General features: G+C 35.9%; 1 protein-coding gene across 9 annotated transcripts in view; it reads right to left on the bottom strand.

Annotated features, from left to right (window-relative positions):
• Positions 1-22,603, bottom strand: part of TBC1D4 (TBC1 domain family member 4) — a 177,461-nt gene that overhangs the window by 30,936 nt on the left and 123,922 nt on the right. For 3 of the 9 annotated variants that reach the window (XM_032277359.1, XM_032277357.1, XM_032277364.1), the window contains exons 8-12: positions 20,636-20,755; positions 12,113-12,187; positions 10,551-10,777; positions 8,605-8,769; positions 4,760-4,783 (exon numbers count right to left, since the gene is read on the bottom strand). In XM_032277359.1, coding sequence (XP_032133250.1) covers positions 4,760-4,783; positions 8,605-8,769; positions 10,551-10,777; positions 12,113-12,187; positions 20,636-20,755 — 611 coding nt within the window. The other 6 variants (XM_032277361.1, XM_032277362.1, XM_032277360.1 and 3 more) reach the window with 6 other exon arrangements.

A 22,603-nucleotide genomic window follows, 5' to 3' on the forward strand; every position in this document is an offset into this window, starting at 1 on the left:
CCAGCTACTCAGGAGGCTGAGGTGGGAGAATCACTTGAACCTGGGAGGCAGAGGTTGCAATGGGCCAAGATCACACCACTGCACTCCTGCCTAAGCAACGGGGTGAGGCTCTGTCTCAAAAAAACAAAACAACAAAGCTTCCTGAAATATTGAATATATATATATATTTGCCTTTGCCTTTATTTGCACTTTAGAAAACATTAATGCAAGTATTTCCCTTTTAAAAAATGATTCAAATGTTCTGTGTATAATTACATCCCAATAAATACTGCTGAAGTACTCAGTACCTTCATTTTTATAACATGATCTTGCTTGCAGTTATTTGCCAAATGCCCAGTTCATAGGAATATTTATAGCTTCTAGTGTAGTAATGAGCAAATAATAAGCACTCAATAAATATCCACTGAATAAAATAATATTTTGTAAAACTAAATGAAACATTAACTCAGCAGGTTAAGTGAAATAGACAAAAATATTGGTTAGGCTAACATGTCAGGAATAAATAAAAGATCTACCTTCTTAAAACCCTTTATTGGGAGTCCTGACTTTAAGTCCTTTTGGCAGAAAGCTCTAATAGCTTTGTTTCTTGAATGTATGCTCTGAACTGTTGATGGCACTGGTAGGTATAGACCACGACAATAAAAAACAAAAAGCATATTTTTTCTAGTAAATGTTATTTCATTCCTACATAAAAGCATCTAATTTATAACTTAAGCTTTGAAAGCTAAATGAAATCCTTATGTAAATGCACTTATTTTCAATGCCCCACGTGACAAAAGTTACCAAATATTAATTTCTCTTGACTTTTAAAGTGCTCTAACAGAGCTGACCAAATCAAAGGATTCTGAAATGTTTATATTTTAATGCTGGAATTAATATAGCTTTTAACAATTACCTTCCAATTCACTGCTAATGACATATCAAGTGTTTAGAAGGTACTAAAAATAAAACTGGGTTGTACCCATATCAGTTTCATGATTGCCTATAAAATACAAGGTTTGGGGGGGAATATGTTATAAAAGAGGCGCATACGGTATTTACATTAGCCCACAGATATGTATTTGGAAATTTCATAAATCTAAAATTTTAAATCCTATCATATAAATAAACTGCCCAATGACAAATTTTTCACCCATGTCTAGAATTTAATGACTAGTACTAAGCCAAAAAATTAGCAGTCAATATAGAAGATAATAATGCACTGAAAAGAAGAACTTACATAACATACCACTGACCCTTTATCTTGTACTAAAAATCGACATCTTGAAAAAGCAGTTGGTTGCTGAGATATGGCAAAGGCAGCTCTGCTTTTAATAAGAGAAGATCTGTATTCAGAAGTCAAGTTCCCAATAAAGGTTTAAGCAGTCAGTGCAATTATGTAACTTATAGTAGTTTCCTGTTTGATTTACATTTAGTCAGCAATCTGCCATTCTTAAGGTGGCAACTGCAAGAATCAAAACCACATGAAACACTGCATCAAAATTCCTATAACCCAACTTAAAAACTACACTGGGATGGGGGCAGGGAGTTTAATTCTTTTGGTTTGTTTGTTTTTTATTACAATATTAGTTATCACACTAACGTCTCCTTTAATTAAACTTAGGTAAGCAAGCATAATGTGTCTACGTTTTGAGTAAAAATAAAAACAAGACAACATGTGTTTACCATAACAATAATAAAGCTAAGCCTCTCAGAAAGCACTTACTTCATGCCGGGTATCAATTGTTCTAAACATTTTACAAGTATGAATTAATTTCATCCCCAAAGCAACCTTACAAGGTAGGTGTCATTACTACTTCCATTTTTAGTGACAATACTAAAATAGAAAGAGGCTAAGTAACTTGCCCACAGTCACATGGATAATAAAGTGAAGGAGCCAGGATTCAATCCCAGGCGGTCCAGAATCCAGACATTAGGCACTGCAGCTTATCCTGCCAGTGTAAATACTCTTTGCATTCATTTTGAACAAAGCGCTATAGGACCCCAGAAACAAAGCTGTCGGGAACCCCAGGATCCTTTGCATTTCGGGTGAAAAATTAAGTCTCCAGTTAGCACTAAGCCTCTTGGTTGGGTATCTCTCTTTCCAGTTTTTAATGGGTTAATTTTATAACAGCAGAGAAATAACTTCAGAGTACAATTAGGTGCTCATTTATGTAAATGTCTCATTTCCTTTTCTTTGCTTTGAAATAATTACATTCCAAAAATGTATATACTTATTGTAAATAGGAGGACCAAATGAAAAACACCTTAATTATACATACACTGGTATTTTAATTATCTTTACATTTTTAAAATGATGAAACAAATTATAACCATTCCCTTATGTTTCCATAAAATCTTTTTCCTTCTTCTTTTGTATTTGGGAATCTAAACATGTGTATTATAAAACCGCTTCCCAAGTGACATATTCAGGAAAAGTATTCTGTACCAGCGCCACCTCTCAGAAATTCTCAAAGTTAAAAATAAATATCTAGGAAGGAAATATATCTTGGAAAACTTCCACCCATTTTTGATTGGTATACTGCATATATGCTCTCTCTTATTACTCACCAATTAATTAAGAACCACAATTCATGAACACAAATTAAGACTTTATATGGGGAGAAAATATCCCATATTACATGTATCCCCCAGTATAGGGTAGGAAAACTATTTCCGAGTCCTTTGTATACAGCATCCATCAAATGCTTTGGCTACAATATGAACTTGTCAAGGCTTCAATTTAACCTTTAACACATCCTTGAACAAGCAATTATAGCCTTTACCAGATCAACTCTTAAATTAATATCATATTTCTTATTTTAACACAGAATTGTAAAGCCTACTTGCCTGCTTTAAAAAGAATTAATTCACTGACTGTTGTACAGAATGAAGGTGCTCTAATGGCCACTCATAGAGACTCAACTTTAAGAAGAATGGAGTCAGATTTTACTTCCTGCCAGGGCAACATAGATACACTTTGTACAAAGGTAAACTCTTCTGTCAGGACCAGTCTTACAAAGGTGGTGTTCTGCTGATCGGCAACCTGCCTCCTATCCCCCAGCCCTCTGGCAGCCAGCTGAAACTCCCAGCATCTGCACTTCAGCCTGAGTGACACAGCAAGACTCTATCTCTAAAGGTCCAAATAAATAGCTACACACTGGCTAAATCTACATCTAAATCACAATGAATTACAACATAAGATAGGTATCGAAACTTGATTAATGTGATAGCAACTATTGAACAGAAAGCAGAAAAAGCCTTCTCTTTGTAAGCCTTAAGAAAGGCTAAGTGGAAGAATATAGGAATGAAACTGTATTTTTTCTAAAGGATCCACAGTACAATTTAACTCATAATTGCATCAGGTGCACTACAGTTTATATAGGTTCTGGCTTTCAACTGCGTACATGTCTGTTATCATATGGAAAATCTTTACTAATTAAATAAAATTGAGATTAACCTATTCTAGTGGAAATCAATATATCGTATTTGACCTATGAGTCAAAAGAGATATATTAGTCAGTGGAACAACACGTAGATAAAAGAAGGAGAAGAACAAAGAGTTTTATTTCCTAAACTCCACACAGTGCAGATTTTAAGAAAAGAAGTTTAGTATATAGGAATTTAAAACATCTCTGGGTATCTCATATGTTTATTTATATCCTGATTACCTAAGCTGAAAAAAAAATCAAGTGAAATATAAAACCTCTTTGGGGTTCAATCTAACCATGTGTAAAATAAGGATATCGTAGGCTAGATTATCTCTAAAGTAATAAACAGACCTAATTCCATACCTGTAGCAAAACCTAAAAGGGCACAAGACAGAACTAACATTTCCATTAGGCTTTTAAGAATAGATAAGAAGTATTATTTAAATGGTCTTACACCTAACTATGACTGACACTTGCTAATTACAAATCTCAAAAAAAGTCACTTTCTAATCTTATCATTGTTGCCCAAATAATTTTCTGAGGATTTTATCTCCTTGAACATCTCATTCTAGTGCAATACTTAATATTATATTTTTACAGTAGCTACATAAACATCTAAATAGTGGCCCCAAATAGGAAGATGAGCATGCATCTTTTTCACTGGGCTCATGATAAGAGCAACACGTAGAAACTGGAATAAAGCAGAGGACAGTATTTGCACTGGTTGTTCAGCAGTGATTCTGCATGTTTATCACAACAAAAGCATGTGAGTCAAGAGATGTCATCACAGATGTGGTCACACTTCCATAATAAGGAACTAGGTGTTTTCTGTGTCCAGACAAATGGGAGATCTGAATGGCTTTAGCAGTGTCCCAAAGTGACCAACATGATGGGAATTTAGGTGAACAGAATAGATTAATCCTCTTCAGTTGAAAAGCAGATTCAATTTTGGAAGTATGTTTCTTTTAGGATGCTCATTTCTGCATCTTCTCGGCATTTGGAATAAACTCCACTTAGGTACATATGTACCCCTTAACTAGCAAATTCACTTCTATTAATTTAAAATTAAAATTAGGCTTTGGTTGAAGGCCACAGCACAGCTTTAAGGAAATTTCAGCATGGAATAGAGTAGAAACAGGATTTCTGTTTGCAATCAACATTTTACATAGTAATTCATGGTCTCTGATTACAACAAGGGTCACATTTTCCCTACTATATAGACCTCAGAGCACTCAGAAAGATGACATGCATTCAGAAGACAAACAAAACTGCTTTTTAAACTAATGATGATGTTCAGTTGGAAGAATTTGTGAATTTTTTTAAATGAAAATATTTAGACCTCTAATCACCTTGATTCTGAAGCAGTGTCCTGTCTAGTACAACAGGAAAACAAGGAATGGAATTAGCACACACAGAGAGATATGTCCAAATCAGGATTCAGAATAAAAGGCATTCCCGTAAATCATCAATAAGTCATGGTATGGTTACTTCAATAATGAGCCACAATAAATAATTACACTATTTTTTTTTTTACAGAATAAAGAGAAATATAAAACAAAAACTTTACCACAAAGTACTTTATCATCAAAGATTTTATTTTCCTATTGAAAAGTTTTATAAGTAAATAGAAATCATAGCTATCATTTACTTTTTTGACTGTCATTTACTTCTGAGCAATGAATTTCAATAAAATAATTTTTTAAGTATAGGCTTAAAACCTGAGAAGCAATTATAACAAGTAACAAATATGCCTGTGATAATAATACTTAATAAACAGATGTTATAAAAATATACCATATCATCATATAGAATTACCGTTTAACTACTAAACAATGAAATAACATTAAAAAATTAATTCACAGTAAGGTTAAAAAAAATACACCCACTCCCTCTCCTCTATCATTTCAGTTATGTGCAAAAAAACCTACTAACCAACTATTAAAAAGATCTTGGCTCCTTTTTCTCAGCCTGCTTAAAAACAGTAACCTAACATGTTTTCAATAATTCAGGATAGCAGTCCTGGAAAAGGATGCTAAATCTGAATTTAAAATTTCAAATTAATGTGCTTTTAAAAAAAGTAATAGTATTGTTAACCTATCTCCTACCCTATCCTATTTCCCTATTTGACTATGCATGTTTAGAAATCCATTTTATGCAACTGATAAGATATTAGGTACGGCAGTGACAACAAAATTATAACTGACAGTACTATGAACCTTCTCCCCTCAGTGTTCTGAATAGTTCCAGATAGCATGGTAATTATGTATACATGATATTCTCTTTAAAACAAGTGATAATGAGAATGTAGAGTTCAGAAGCCAGTGGGGTTCAGAAACCATGCTCTTGAATATCCTTTTTCTTTGGAAATACACCCTAAAGTTTTAAGAGTAAAGGGACACGATGCATGCAACTTATTCACAAATGGCTTAGGATGAGGAAATATAGACATGTACACATATGTATGTATATATATGTAAATGGACCAAAAGTTATAAAGCAAATGTAGCAAAATATAAAAAGTTGATTAACCTAAATAAAGGGTTAACAGGAATCCTCTGCAATATTTCTGACAACTTTAGTATAAATTATAAGTTATTTCAAAATACAGAAGAAAAAACTCTCCAAGCTTCTAACTAGTAAATTTATGTTGAAGTGACTTACTAGTTGAGATAAACCTATTAAGAGACCATTCTGTCCAACAACTTTACTACTGTGTAGATAATCATCAATAATGCATATGTAGGTACACTTAAAGACATGTACAATAATAGTGACGACAGGACTCTTCAAAGCCAAAAACCTAGAAACAACCCGTATGTCTATTCACAAAAGAATGGGAAAATTGAGATGTATTAAATGGAATACTATATACCAATAAAATGAATGAAATAGATGCTCATTAAAACAGGAATAAATCTCACAAACAAATGTCAGTGAAAGTTGCAAAATAAAAGAATATAGCCTGTATCATTCCATTTGTATAAAGTTCAAAACCAAGCACAGCTAATCTAGGATATCTGAGGTCAGCATGGGGATGGTGATTGGATGGGGAAATGGGAGGAGCCACAGGCATGCTGCTGGCATTCCATTTACTGACTGGGGTGAAGGAAAAACAGTGCCGTTCACTCTGTGATAATCCACTGAGCTGTGTGCTTTTAATTAGTGTCCTTTTCTGGGAAAACAATTTTTTTCAAGTATAATTTTGGCCTATTGATTTTATGCTGTCAAACTTAAAAAGTATAGAGAAGGGTACAAAAAAGTCCTCAAGGATTTTTAGAATTGCATACAACCAAGAAAACATTAAAACATACAGAAAACAATGATTTTTAATGATCTTAGAAATTTTAAAGTTTGCCATATATTTCAATTTAGCACTTCAAACAACACTGCTGCAACAAGGTGAAATTTTTCAACCCGAAACTAACGTGTATTTGCCCTGTGACTTCAATATCCCTCTATTAGAATGAGCTATAGAGGGCTTTGGGAAGCTATTGGCAAAAGTAATACCAACAACTAAGCAGGAACTCCTGAAAGCAAATGAATAACCTTATATTAAACAGTATGAACAATCAGAAGCCACCACTTCTGTGCTTTACATCCTAGTCACAGTTAACCTTTGATCTTCTTAATGGCCTGGTTCGCTCAGGAAGGAAACTGGAATTCCCCACATGCTCACTTTAACCAAAAATAACAATAAGAAAATGCAAATAGGTTTGGTTGAAAGTGTTGTGTTCTTATTAGTAGGCAAGATTACAGAGATAAGGCAATTGATATCTTTATGTATATTCCTGGTTTTCTAAATTCATATTCTATATATCTTACACTAGTTTTGTGGTTATCGCCTTTAAAATTTCCTAAGATTGTTCTTGAAAGCACTCTACAGTAAATTGTTCATATACTTTCTTCACAATAAATCAAATTCAATGTTTGAACATGACTTTGCACTAATTCAGAGGAAAGTTCAAGATCAAAATTATATTAATCCAGTATTGGTTATCTCTCTTAAAGTGAAAAAAAGGCATACATGGACAAAAGACACTCAGAGATAATTTAAGAATTAGTCGAATTTAACTAGTGAGTGAGTGCTACCTAGTTATCTGTTAACTTTTAGCATTTCTTGTGTCTAAGATAAATAGGCCAAAAGAATATCCAAGAAGATGTTAATGGCACACAGGCTAGTGGATGACATGTATTCCTCTAATGACTACAAAAATTGCCAATTATTAAACAACAAAAAACAACCCAAATATCCATCAGCAAGAGAGTGAATAAACTGCAATGTATGAAATGGAACACTATACAGCAATAAAAATGAAAAAGTCAAGTTATATACAGAAGCAGGAATGAACCTCACAAACATCTACTCCACCAACAAATTTAGAAAGGTTCCCAACTAAGCCCACTACTTTCTAGAGGCTGCAGCACTCCACTAAGAATTTGAGTGATCAATATTATTGCATGTATAATTTCAATTGTTTTAAAAAGTGATTCTCCAAAAATCACTACATCTAATTTTGTGTTACTAAAAGAACAAGCAGTAAGATTTAACAGGCTATACCTTTTCCATACCAGGGATAAAAACAAAACAAAATAGAATGTTCGCAAGATTTAAGAGATCCCTCATAGATCCCGTATCCTATCTGAGAGTTGCTATCAATATGATCTTGAAACCGCTGTGTGATTTATATTGAGATTCAGAAAAGTCTGTCATTGAAAACTCAAAGAAATGCCTAGGAAATATTCTATATACTTAAAAATAAAGATATTATTGTATCTATCAGTTTAGTACAATTGTTTTCAATCAGTGCCTTTTGAATTCCATTAAATATGTCTAGAAAGGCCAAGAAAATGAAAGGCATGATTAGGGAAGCTTTGCTTAGCATATGTCAGCATCGGCGTGCTAACAATACAAAGCTTAAACTTTGGAGTTTGAGAAAAAGAAACACGCAAATAATACAAAAAAACATAATTCAAAAGATAATCATGTCATCAAAAAGCTTTAAAACTACTGGTTGAAAAAGTTTTCTTAATAAAATTAATTGGAAATGAAACCAATATATTAGAAACAGATTAGAACAAGCACAACACGGGGATGCATAAATGTCACTCCAAAATTAATCAACCACTTTTTAGTAACATATTAGCATATCACTGCAGAAAATTTCGCTTTGCAAACAGAGGACACTGATCTCACCTGATTTCATTTTCATACTGTGGGGACAGTCTACCTGAATTCTGGTAAAAGCTTTTCAGGAAAGAGGGGGCAGTGAAGGAAGGGGCAGAGAAGGAAGTGTGAAGACTTGGAAGACTGGAGGAAGAATTACTCTCCTTGTGCATGCGTCGAACTGATGAAAGAGTGCTGAGTACAGAAAATACAGCAAATTTGTCTTAATTTATATTTTGGCAAAATCTTCATTCACTATGAAAAAGCATATAAACAGGTTCTTGCTATTGATTTAATCTTTCCTAAGGCTCAGTGCTGGATCTTACATTAAAAAAAAAAAAAAGCATGCAGTTTTCTATTTAGATAACTATGATCTAATTTCATTCTCTCATAATTCGAATTCCTTATCTGCACAGTATTTCTCAGCATCTGTGTTTGTCTCTAAAAAATTCTTAACAAGTTGAGGACAGAAAGTATTTGTTTTCACATGCAAAAGATACTTCAAGGGGAAAAAGTAGGAAAGCACAAATAATTACAGGAAACAAGTTCCAGAAGGAAAGACTGATTATCACTAGTTCAAAGACTTTGACTATTTTAAAGATATAAACGCTTCTAAATACTTAAGAACAACATGTTTGGTTGTTAGAAGTTATCATAATGCCTTTGGCTTAACAAACATTGATGTCCGTGTTCTTTCCTGAAGACAGTGGAATTGTGCCACTATGGTTGAATTGAAAGTCCAAAATCTAGAAAATTCTTTCCATAGCAAGTTTTCACAATGACACAGAGAGCAGCTTTTTATAGTGACAGAAATTGTTTGAACTGACACATTATAAAATGTGGAAAACAGAGGGAAGAATTAAGGTATTTATCGTCTAAAATGATTGATGTCTTTCATTCTTGAAAATATTTTTTCCTAGGGAAAAAAGAGTTCTATTGTCTTGAGTAAATATAAAGGAAGTGATCATTTAAATATCTTGATATACATATGAACATTTAATATCCTTTACACACACACACACCAAAAAAAAAATCTGAGAATAACGAATTCTGTTAATTTTATTTTTGTATCGTAAAATATCTCATTTTTAAATTCTGAAACATTCAGAAAACAACAATGAAAACAAAACCTTAAAAGAAATGCTGGCAAATTTGATAACACCTGATATAAAAATTAGCCTTCTCCTTTCACATCTAGTTGTATTTTTTTTCTCTCCAACCAGCATCTTTACTTAACCCTATTTTCTGTATCAGGTTCATAGGTAAAGAAGAAAAACAAAATGAGTTCTAAGATATAAATTCGATCTGTGTTACACAGGAAGAAGGAAATCATTCCAAGTTTATCTTCTTTACTGTTTCTCACCAAATGTCAAACAACGTTTTGTTAAATTATGTTTTAAATATCACGTAAGATCATTTTTGGTGGACACTGCCCATCAATTATGGTATATATAGTCTTCTTGATAGATATCGCCTTATTCTAGATACAATCGATAACTATTTTCATATTTAGCTTTATTATGTAACAAAATATAATCGAATATTATCTCATGTATGAAAGTAACTTAGGCGACTTTTAAAACGCTGGTATTTTATTGTAAGCTAACATGAAGTTCTACTGCTATGTTATTTTCAAATCTGCTGACTTTTTTTCTCTAGAATCATCATCAAGGCACTGAATAACATGTCATCAGCAGATTTCAGACAAAACAATTGCACAGTTATCTCGTTTCTTCCACTTTTCTAAGAGGAAAAAAAAAAGGTTTCCACCCAAATGAATTAACTCTTCTTTTTAGGTATGCCTTAACCTTGCCTGTTTCCCCTAATAAATGAGGTAACTTAATTTGTTTTGATGATGTTTCTCAAAACCAAAAGTTGGCTACAGCATAAAGTCACAATCCACCCTGCCTCCAGAGTAATCAAAACTGTGTACCATGAGAATCTAGGTCACATTCTGGAGAGAGGGTCAGACTCACCTGCACTGTTCACTGGAGCTCTGCCTCAGCAGAGGAGAACGTACACCCTGAGCCCTCCCATCCTGCAAATTCAACTTTCTCTTTGTACTTGAAGGTGGGTGGCTGAACGTGTGTGCCCGTCTTCGAAACTGCGGGGAGTCAGAATCCTCTTCCGGAAACGTTTGCCAAGCTGCGGACAGGGGGGATGCTGGCGGTGTCCCTGGTGGAGAGTCCCCTGGTGAGTAGTCCTGAAACACAAGCAGAGGGGAGCCCCTTATTTCCCATGTGGGTCATGGCAGACCTGCTAGAACACAGAGCACTCAAAAGTGACAGTGTGCCTGCCTCATCTTCCTCTTGAGTCATGACAAAACTGTGTTTTTCTCCCCCTTTTACTCAATTTATGCTGTAGGCTAATCAGTTTCACTATAACCCATTATCTTCTGATAAGCAGCTGTAATCAGTATCACCACAACTCACTTATCTTCAGGTAGACAGCTGTAAGAGCATCCGTAAAGACAGCCCAGAAAGTGAAAGGCATGACAAAAAAGCAAAAGATATTCTCTTCCCTGACACTTGGAGGTGAAATGCTATAGCTACTGTACTTCTCTCACTGTTGCCAGAAAGATGAAAAAAGATCATGACCAAAAGAGGGTGGAGTCTGTGTTTCCGGATCTCCTGGCTTCCGTGACATATCAATTGCATGCTTCCTGTACTGCCAAAACAGTATTACAATGTCTAAGTGTCCAAGTCTCATGGCAAAGCCTTCCGGAAAATAAAGTCTGTTAAGTATCTTCCCTCACTGTGGATGTTTCTATCCAATTACATGTTCCCTGAGGTAAATTTCTTTTAAAGCACATGAAAAACAGGAAATGAATGAAAACCGAGCTATGCTGGAATGTGTCTCATATTGCATGGGGAGACATCATAAATCTTTCCATTTAGACAGGTATGCTGTTAAAACTTTCCAGAACGGGCACCACTGTAGAAATGTTTAGCTCGATAACATGGGTTAGTGATAATAGGCTCATAGCTGGAATAAGTCCCCACTTCCATCAACAGAAAGTTGAATAGAAACATTTTAATAAATTTCCACTTAAAAAAAAAATAGGTTGCATGTGCCTCAGGTGACATGCTGTACTGCAGGAAGCAGGAAACCAAACCTATTGAGAGTTGTCAGTGAGATAAAGAAGATCCCAGTGTTGCAGCTAAAAAGATAAAAAACAAAAATGAGGGGGAAAAGTACCATGGAAAGGGAACAAAAAAAATCACTGTACAAGTAAACTAATCAGTAAGACATGGCTCATTTTTATAAGGCTTTGGATCAATAGTTGATCAAACACTGCTGTCCAAAGCATACTCTCTCTAAACAATAAAAAGCCTAACAGAGCACAGTTAGCCTGTAAGGGAATAAAGAGCTACATGCTAACGCCTAGAATCTTCTTTTTTAAAATAATAAAGTCTCAAATATTTAGTTTTTAAAAAGCTATAAAGCATTCATAATAAAGTAATGGAGCATGCATATTACCGTATCAGTGCTGACTTTGTTAAGCTGCAATTAGTGTAAACGAGCTGTAGTTAGATACCTTCTCTGAGGCAAGACTGTTGGACCGTTCAAAACTGTCCACACTTCCCAGCCGACCTCTCATTCTGTTAGCTCCCTGAGTGAAAAGAATAAAATGAAATGCTTTATGTGATTTAAAATTTTACTTCAAAACTATAAAAGGTAGTTCCAGGTGGCTTCTTAATGTTAGCATTAAATTAATCCTTTTGTGGTGCACTCAAATTTGTTGGCTTATATTAATAGTCATTATAGCATGGTAAAAAGAACTATTCCTGAACTATTTCCATTATTTCGAAATCAGCTGTTAGGTAACTAGATACTCAGACCAAGCTTTTTTGAAGTTAGTTTGGTTACAGGATTACATATTATTCATCCGTTAAGTCCAGTGAGGGCCCTATTAACTCTGCCTCAGATTCAAATATGGAAGATACAGCGGAACAAACAAAAATGCTATGCAGAAAATGACAATGCATATAACCCAGATCAACACACCATAATTCACATTGTAGGATTATAATTATCATCAGTTAAAAACAACATAGAAGAAAGCACATTCTAAAATTTATAGGTTTTGTTTCATTCATTACTGCATAATGTAAAATGATTTCAATAAATCATTTAATTCTGGAAGACTCGATATCAGTCCGCTTCAATACTGGTGAATTGGTTATCGATTTTTTTCCACACAGTCCTTTTGTGTGAATTTTACAAATGATCTCAGAAAGAGATCTAAGAGACCACCTAAGATGTAAGAAACCCAAGAACCCACGAGATCATTTTGCCTGTTACCCTCACTTTAGGAAGAAACTGAGGTCAACTATAGAAGGAAAGCAGATACAAGTCAGGTTGGAAACTTCATCATCCACAAGATCTTAAAAGACAAAACACAGACTGAGGAGTTCGACACCACTCTAGAACATGTGGTGATGTTCTAAAACAGAATGAGTGGAAACACCAGTCACCTCCGTGTGACAGTGACCCTGTGAAATTTTTTAAAAATGCCTAACATTTGCATCATACTTTCCAGGCTTAAAGTCTATCTCCAAACATTCTTGGGTTTATTTGTGGGGTGGTAATAAGAGGGTGCTGAATTTCATTTTAATTTTTAATCAAAGCAATATCAGCACAAAATGTCAAAAGTGAAATTGTGCTATCAAGCTTCTAATGAGAAGTGGTGGTCACCAACCCCTCTGTAGCACTTTGAATCCCACTCCCCAAAAGCAAACTTGGAATTATTTATATTGATATGTATGGTATTCAGCTTATTCTACCGTTCCTTAAGTTTTCCATTTTAGAAACTATTGACTTCCTAACTCTGGAAGATGAAACTTTAATATTCTTACTTCATTATACACTCAGTTCCACCACACCACACACACACACCCCTCTCTTGCCCTCTTCCTTCAATATAGTTACATCACGAACTTTGGTTAAATTAGTACTTTGTGCTTATATTCTTATGACTCTGTAAATATCGTCTGCAGCTGAGCTACATATTTTACTATGATTATGTCTGATTACACCTCATATCTTGTATATTTTGTTTTTCATGAAGTTAGTGACTACTTCAGCAATCACAAATTTATTACAAAACTCTCCTACAGTTCACAATATGTCAAATATCACCACATAAACCATCAATTACAACTCCTTCCACCCTCCCTCCCTCCCTCCCTCCCTCTCTCTCTCTCACTCTCTCTCTTTTCTTTTATTTTTTTTAAAGCTACCATTATGGGGACCTCTGTGTTTCTGCCCCAATCTGGACATGTTACAATGTAGGCTTGCTCTACAAATCTTCCTAGGATTTCCCTTCACTATCAACCCTGAAATTTCCTTTGACCCTCTCCTCTGTTGGAATTTCTGTTTCCTTGGTTCCATGTCTTCTCCTTTTTTCATTTACTTCCTCATTTTGGTGAGGCACATTTTCCAGGTGCTTTCTGAGAAAGGGAGAGTGGGAACTAAGTTTTTTAAAAAATGTGCAAGTCCACAAATGTCATTAGTCTACGCTTGTATTTCATTAATAGTTTGCCTAGATATTGTATATCATAGCGGTTAGAAATTTTGCTTCCAAGTATCTTAGCATTGCTCAAATGTCCTTTGGTTGAGAAGTCTAAAGCCATTGTGATTCTAGAGCATGTGTGTTTGACATGTTGTTTCTCTTTGGAACAGAATCTAAGTTTGCCCTTGGGCATTGAGAAATTTCACAACGTGCCTTAACGTGACTTTTACTCAGTCACTCTGTTGTGCACTTTCTGAGTTCACTAAGTCTGGAAACTCAGGCTCTTTAGCTCTGAGAAATTTTTAAAATTATTTCATTCAAAATTTCCTTGTAGGCATTTTTTCTTACTGGAAGTCTTACTGTTTGGTTCCTGACTGATCCTTTAACTTTGTACCCGGTTCTCCTATTTTCCATTTCTTTGTCCTTTTGCTCCATTTTCTGAAAGGAATTTTTTCAACTCAGTTTCCAAGCCTTCTATTGAACTTTTCTTTTTAGATCTACTATTAGAAAGTTTTAGCAGTTCTTTCTTGTTTTCAAATGACTAGGTTTTATTTACAATATCCTGTCTTGTTTCATAAAGCAGTATTTATTCTTATCTGTATGTATTACAGCTTTATCTCCAATGGCTTACTATATCATAACTACAACAATGATAAAATAGCTGCACCAAATACTGTTGAATGCTTATCACGTGCCATACACTATGTGAAGCATTTTGCACTGCATTCACTCACTCAGTCCTCATAACAATTGTGAGGTAAGTATAGTTATTTAGCCCATCTTCACAGATAGAGACTGAGGTTCTGAAAGATTACATTGCCCAAGTTTACACAGCTATCTATATGCCAATCTGGTTATCTCAGAGAGGTTGTTTGGTCATAACAGACAAAGTAGTCAGATGGGTATCAAACCATTCCAATTATTAGAAAAACAACTGAAATTTCATCACCGATTTTACTCATAGTGGTGTTTTACCCACATGTGCTTTCTTTGTGCACAAAGAAAAACAAAGTTACTTTAAAATTATACTCTACCACTTCACACATTTCAACAAGTAAAGATGTGGATGTTATTCTGAAGAAAGTAGAAAATGAGGACTATTTTCAAAATAACTTGCACTTTATATTAGTAAATATTGGCTTGGCATGGTGGCTCATGCCTATAATTTTAGCGCATTAGGAAGCTGAGGCGGGAGGAATGCCTGATCCCAGGAGTTCAAAACCAGCCTGGACAACATGGCAAGACGCTGTCTCTACAAAAAATGAAAAGAAAATTAGCCAGGCTTGGTGGTATGTGGCTGTGGTCCTAGCTACTTGGGAGGCTGAGGCGGGAAGACTGCTTGAGCCCAGGAGTTTGAGGCCGCAGTGAGCTATGATCACACCACTGCACTCCAGCCTAGGTGACAAAGCAAGACCCTATCTCAACAAAATAAAATAAAATTTATATTTGTAAATACTCTGTTTTGGAAAGCAGCTGAAAAAGAAAATAAAAAACAGCCACTACAATACATGATTCTGATTTTCACCTTTGAACAGACAGCTTTTTCTGTTTTACCACATTATGATTTGCTAATTCATGTGTCAGGCCCTTTCCCTTGGACCTGCTTTTTAGTAGTTAATGAGCTGAGCTTCCAAGCATTTTAAAAAAATGGATCCTATTTCATAAACAACTACAGTTAGCTATATAAAATATTTTGACATTTAAAAAGGGAAGCAATTATCAACTAAACTCTGTAACTGCAGTGTGAATTTTCTACGATCCAACTCAGCAGGAAAAAAAAGACAAGTTTTAGAAGTACACAAAACCTCTTTTGCTATGTAACCTTGAATACAACATGGGGAGCTGCCAATGTGCCCAACAAGTGCATTCTGCAGCACATGGCACAAGCAAGACCTTGTTGGGTCACAAAATGTATGTCCCTTGGCATCACTCTGGGAAACAAAAGCTACAGTATCCACTTTTATCAAAACGGATTGGCTGTGCCCTTGCTGAAGGTGTCATTACAGCAATTGAAGGCATGCGAAAAAAGACTTCAAAGTTGGCACTGCAGGTATTATGCAGGATGCCAAGGTACTAAATGGAGACAAAATAACACCTTAAATACCCTTTGCCATTTTGTAAATGACAGAGGTTTTGAGCTTACCACTGAATATACCACCTCATATCTATAATGTGATATTTCCCTAACATACTAACATTTAATCCTCACAATTACATGAGGCAAGTGGGTATTCATATGTCCATTTCACAAATGAGAAAACTAAGGCTTAGAAAACGCAAATAATTTATCCAGGATCTTAAATGTAAAATCTGCTAGGGCCAGGTATTACATTCAGGTACCTGACACCTACTTAAATGGTCTTTTCTGCTAAAATTTTCACTAGACACCGTATTCAATTCAGGTGGCTGATGCTGTTTCTGATGCTGGTGCTTTAAGAATTACACTTCCCCATTTATTTTATTGCATTTTAGGTTTTGGGGTACATGTGAAGAACATGCAAGATATGACACAAAGGCTGCCTTTTCAGCTCTAAACTGCCTCTCCAGATGTATTAGTCCATTTTCATGCTGCTAATAAAGACATCTATCCACTGAGCAAAATCTTAAAACAAAAAAAAAAAAAGAATTACACTTCCCTTAAGTAAGTGTAATTGTATCAGCATCATCCCGAGGGCTTGTTAAAACCCAAATTACTAGACCCCACCCCTAGAGTTTCTGATTAAGAAGGTCTAGGGTGAGGACCAGGATTTTACTAATTTATAAATTTTAAAGGAAAAAGGCATAAATATTTTATAAAATTTGCATCAGCATACTTCTAACAAATCTCCTAGATGTTCCATTCTGAGATTCAGTTTTCCACTGATAAAATAATGGCATTCACAATTGACCATGCTTGCTGCAGGGCTTCTGTTAAAGTTAGAAGTATCTCTATAATTTTTTTTTTTTTTCAGAATCCATGCTTTATTTAGCTTTGCATCTATTTGGCCTAACAAAATATCAGGCACAAATGGATACCAAGGGATCTCTATCACTAAGAGAATAACCAGGAAAGTATTTTGAGCCATAACAAAGAAACGAAACTAGGAACACCGGATATCAGAAGTTATTGGGTCCTAATGCTCTGTTGTACAAGCATGGAAAAACTCAAAATGTATCCAAGTATTTAACTAAACATATTCTTATAATGCTATTAAGGTTAAACAGATTGAAATAATATTTTTAAAAACAATATGCATTTGCAAATAAGTGGTTAATTCAAAGTTCCTCTCAAAGTCTAAGAATTTATATCACTCATTTGCCTCTTTAAAGACATTTAGAGATCACTAAGGAAGACATTTATAGACTGAAGATGAAATTTTCTTTGTGTATTAACATAAAGGACAAAAGACTTTAAAAGTCATCAAGGAGGCCAGGCACAGTGGCTCACGCCTGTAATCCCAGCACTTTGGGAGGCCGAGGTGGGTGGATCACAAGGTCAGGAGTTCAACACCAGCCTGGCCAAGATGTTGAAATCCCGTCTCTACTAAAAATACAAAAATTAGCTGGGCGCGGTGGCACGTGCCTGGAATCCCAGCTACTCAGGAGGCTGAGGCAAGAGAATTGCTTGAACCTGGGAGGCGGAGGTTGCAGTGAGCCGAGATCGCGCATTGCACTCCAGCCTGGGTGACAGAGTAAGACTCTGTCTCAAAAAAAAAAAAAAATGTTATGAAGGGTACAATTTGAAACTTAGTTCACAGGAGTTACGAACCAGTCTTAGTCTTACTACGTGGTTTTCACAGGCAGTGTGGTGGGTTCAGAAAAGAGCCCTTATTGATGATCATTCGGATCCATTAATAACCTGAGCTATTTATTAACACATGAAAACAGCAAGCAGAAAAAATAAATTTTAAAAAATGCCCCGGGTGGGCTTTGTGAGTTATGTGTGATAAGCTGATTTAAAGCAATCACTTTGTTTCTCTTTTTTCATTTTGAAACAATCTCAAATGCAGAGGAAAGTTATAAGTGTAGTACAAAAATGTTCTTTTCCCGCAAGGATTTACACATAAGTTACCAACATAAAACTCCATTACCCTGAACTACTTTACTGTGTATTTTGTATAAACAAGGACATTCTCCAATATAACTAAAATACAACTTTCAAAACCAGGACACTGACATTGATACAGTAATACTACTGAATTTTCAGACTTCACGCCAATTCCATCAGTTGTCCCAATAACGGCTTTTAGGGCAAAAGGATCCAATTCATGATTTCCCATTCCACTTAGTTTTTCTGTTTCTTTAGGGTCCTTCAATCTGGAATTATTCCTCAACTTTTTCTTGACTTTCTTGAAGATAACAGGTTTGTTATTTTGTAGAGTCTACCTCAATTTGGGTTTGTTGACATTTCCCCATGATTAGATTCAGCCACTGCCTATTTGGCAAGAATACCACAGAAGCAGTTCTGTTTATTATCAGGTGACACAGGACTGAAGTTTGTCCCACTGCCGATGATGTTCAATTTGATCACTTCATTAGGGTGGTGTCTGCCAGCCTTCTCCATTGTAAAGTTATTTTCCCATTAGTAATTAACAAATATTAATTACATACAGCAAATAACTTCTTTATGATCAAACTTTCAATATATTCATTTATTTTTCATATCAGAAAGTAGTTTCCTATTTTATACAACAGGTTAGGTCTCTATTGCTATCATTTATGTTAATTCCTTTCTCCCTGGATCCCACTATCCTTAAGACATTTACTTACTTGATCAGTCCCTGTATGTATAGACCCATCTCCACAATGGCCACTGCACAGACACTTCAGGCTGTGCCGCTCCATGCTGGGGCTGCCACCCCGACACATGCACATCCTCAGCCTGCTCAGGCGCCCGTCCCTGTGAATACCCACTCCCCTCCACTGTGGCTCCGACACCCCGCACTGGGCCTTCCCTCTGCCAGCCTGCTGCCTCTTGCGACCTCCCCCAGGTTCCCCTTCTCTGCTGATTCCCTCCTCACTGCGAGAGGCTCCCACACCCTGCATCAGGCCACCCCTATGTTCCACACCCCATTAGGACAGTCTCCCTGCTCTGAGCCACTGTGGGTCACCCTTGCCACAGCCCAGACATCCACCTAACTTGACCTCACCTAACAGCTCTAAGATAGACTTGTTCAGGAAGAGGAAAAGATAGTGAAGGGGAACCAGTTTGCTTATTTTAAAATGGAATATATACACGTACTAATATATAAATTTCTATTAATTTTATATAAAATTTTATATATAATTATAGCCTGAAGTGTCTGTGCAGTGGCCATTGTGGAGATGGGTATATACACACAGGAACTGATCAAGAGGAAAATCAAATTGAAAGAGAACCATTTTGCTAATTTCAAAATGGAATATATACATTTACTAATACATAAATTTCTATTAATTCATACTTTGTTCAGCACTTCCTCTAAGTTCCTAAGAATGGGTGATATGGTTTGGATCTGTGTCTCCACCCAAATCTCATGACAAATTGTAATTTCCAATGTTGGAGTTGGGGCTTGGTGGGAGGCGCCTGGATCCCGGGGATGGATTTCTTAGGAATGGTTCAGAAAATCCCCTTGGTGCTGTTCCCATGATAGTGAGTTATCATGAGATCTGGTTGTTTAAAAATGTGCAGCACCTCCTCATTCTCTCTCTCCTGTTCTTGCTCCCACCATGTGAGATGTCTCATTCCCTCTTTGCCTTCCACCATGACCGGAAGCTTCCTAAGGCCTCTCCGGAAGCAGAAGCCACTATGCTTCCTGTATAACCTCCAGAACTGTGAGCCAATGAAAACTCTTTTCTTTATAAATTACCCAGTTTCAGGTATTTCTTTATAGAATGCGAGAATAAACTGATATAATGGGAAAAAGAAGAATTTCTTTGTAACATTCTATGAGAAATGATTTTTAAAGCTCTTACAGTATTGAGCATCAATACTGTATTGAGTATTCTATTTCACCTTTTCTACACATATATACATATTGCTATTACTAAATCTCTATTGCTCAAATTCAAATAAAGGCCCCAGAATAAATCTTGATCTGAGAGGGAAACTTATTATGAAAGATCATTTTGGGCTGGGCATGGTGGTTCACACCTGTAATCCCAGTACTTTGGGAGGCCAAGGCAGGTGGATCACCTGAGGTCAGGAGTTTGAGACCAGCCTGACCAACATGGTGAAACCCTGTCTCTATTAAAATACAAAAATTAGCTAGGTGATGTGGTATGCCCCTGTAATCTCAGCAATTCACAAAGCTGAGGCAGGAGAATCACTTGAACCTGGGAAATGGAGGTTGCAGTGAGCCAAGATTCCGCCATTGCACTCCAGCCTGGGTGATAAGAGTGAAACTCTGTCTCAAAAAAAAAGAAAAAAGAAAGAAAAATCTTTTTGATAACAACTAATTTTTAAAAGTTATCTTAGGTTTTTACTTTTTTTTTTTTTAATGGAAATCTGTGAACCAGTTGAGACTGAAGCTGAACTGTTAGAAAACACAGACATACATACTTAAAAGACCATCAGTGCAATCTTACCCTTGAGAAGATATTTTCCAGGGAGCTAGTTAAGGATCTCTTAGCTTTATTTTTCAGAATGTCAAGTTTGAACCTTCCACTGCTTGTTGCATTTTCTGGGATTGTACTATTTGAAATAGTCTAAAAAAAGAAAAACAGATGCATTTTAGTTTGGAAATACTCAAGATTAAATGAGACTTTAATTATAGGCTTAAAACTAAGCTATTAAAAAAAAACACAAGAATTCTTCAGTGGCTCAAATAAGTAATAATTTAGGTCCCACATTGTGAACACAATGATTGTAAGGAAAGGGGTTTAATTTTTAATATTTTAAGTAATAAAAGGACGGACGCAAAATATTTCCTTCATGCCTTTCCTTTCCATGACTACATTCCTGATGCATTTAGCAAAAATTATACTTGAGATGTCGATTTTTCTGCTGCTATTCTGATTAACATCTATAACCATCCCTTTCTAAGATGGAGATTTTATTCCAAATTACCAAGGAAATCACAGAACACAAGTTCCAAAGAACAAAGCATTTTCCAAACAAAACTGGATTCTGCTAATGCCTCTGTTATAATTCCATTTTCATTGGTGAGTGGGTCATTTATCGCTTAGATCACAAGTATAGAATCAAGCTGTGTGAGAATCTACCATGTGTCCACTATTTTAGGTTCTCCATGTATTTTATCCCATTGAAGTAGGCAGCTAGTGTGTATATCACACGGTCCTTAGTAGCAGAAAACTTTCAGTCAAGAAACCTTATGATTTGCTTGGGGAGGAAATAGCAACACAAAGCACGTGTAAGTGTCAAATATGAAAGCAGGAAGTTGGCTGTGGGTCTAAGCAGCCAGGAAGAAAAGAATACATAGGATTCAGACAGGCAGGAAGAAAGGGATGAAGACTTCCCCAGAAACTGGAGATAGTTGTTGGCAAAATGCTAAATTCTGCTTAAGGGACACAGAGTCAGTGCACGTATTTGGTTAAAATATTATTTTCCGTTACTTTTAATAGCAAAAACTGCAATTACTTTTGCACCTGCCTAATAGAAGGGAGAAGTAGAAGGTAACATGAGAAAGTCAGGCTGGAAAAAAAACCCTTGAGTGTTCTTAAGTGCCAGGTAAACAGGAAGAATTCGTAATCCAAACTTATAACCCGAGGGAAATCCCTGTGATTGTCATGTTTTAGGGAGAGTTATCTAAAAGGAGTGTTTAAAAACACACCTAAAAAACAGGAAAATCAGAGGCTGAAAGATCAAACTGAACTGGAGGCTTCAGCAGAGTCTACGTAGGAGGCAATAAGGGCCCACATTCGTACCCGCTCCATCAAATCAGTTAAGAAGTTACAGATGCAAGAAAGGCCCGCCAAGAAAGGAAAGGAGAGCAGAGAAAACAATGGGTATGAATGTGGGCTGGATGGGGCTTAGGTATGTATAAAACACTGGGATCACTCATTATTCTAAGGCTTCCAGATAAACAAATGTGGCAAAAACAGAAAATTGTATGGACACTCAGCAAATATAAGACACACAGTAGCGGCTCAGTAAATACCACTTGAATAAATGGAAGGAAATGAAGGAGAGGAAAGAAGGGCGGGGGAGGGGAAACACACTGACTCTGTGTCCCTTAAGTAATCAATTTCTTTGTGATGATATCTCCATCACAAAGAAATGCACGTCATGTACATCCTCCTTTAACTTCAAGTCCACACGAAAGCTCATGTCTCCATATTTATACTCAACTTCCTCTACAGGCACCAAATGTTATCAATCTCCACAGTTATCACCTCAAGTTCCTCTGTGGGCACCAAATCCATTTTTCTAATTGAATTTGAAATACATTTCAAATTGAACTCTTTTTATTCTCAGCCCCTGCCCCGCTCTTGTCTGCTTTCTGTATTTCCTGGCTGTTTCATCAAGTTTCCCCACATCGGAAACCCTGACATTGTTCACAGAAACTCCCTCTCCCTTCCTTTACAGATTCTTCC

Source organism: Sapajus apella, unplaced genomic scaffold (assembly GCF_009761245.1).
Source record: "Sapajus apella isolate SASKATOON/1434 unplaced genomic scaffold, GSC_monkey_1.0 scaffold9, whole genome shotgun sequence".
Lineage (NCBI taxonomy): Eukaryota > Metazoa > Chordata > Mammalia > Primates > Cebidae > Sapajus > Sapajus apella.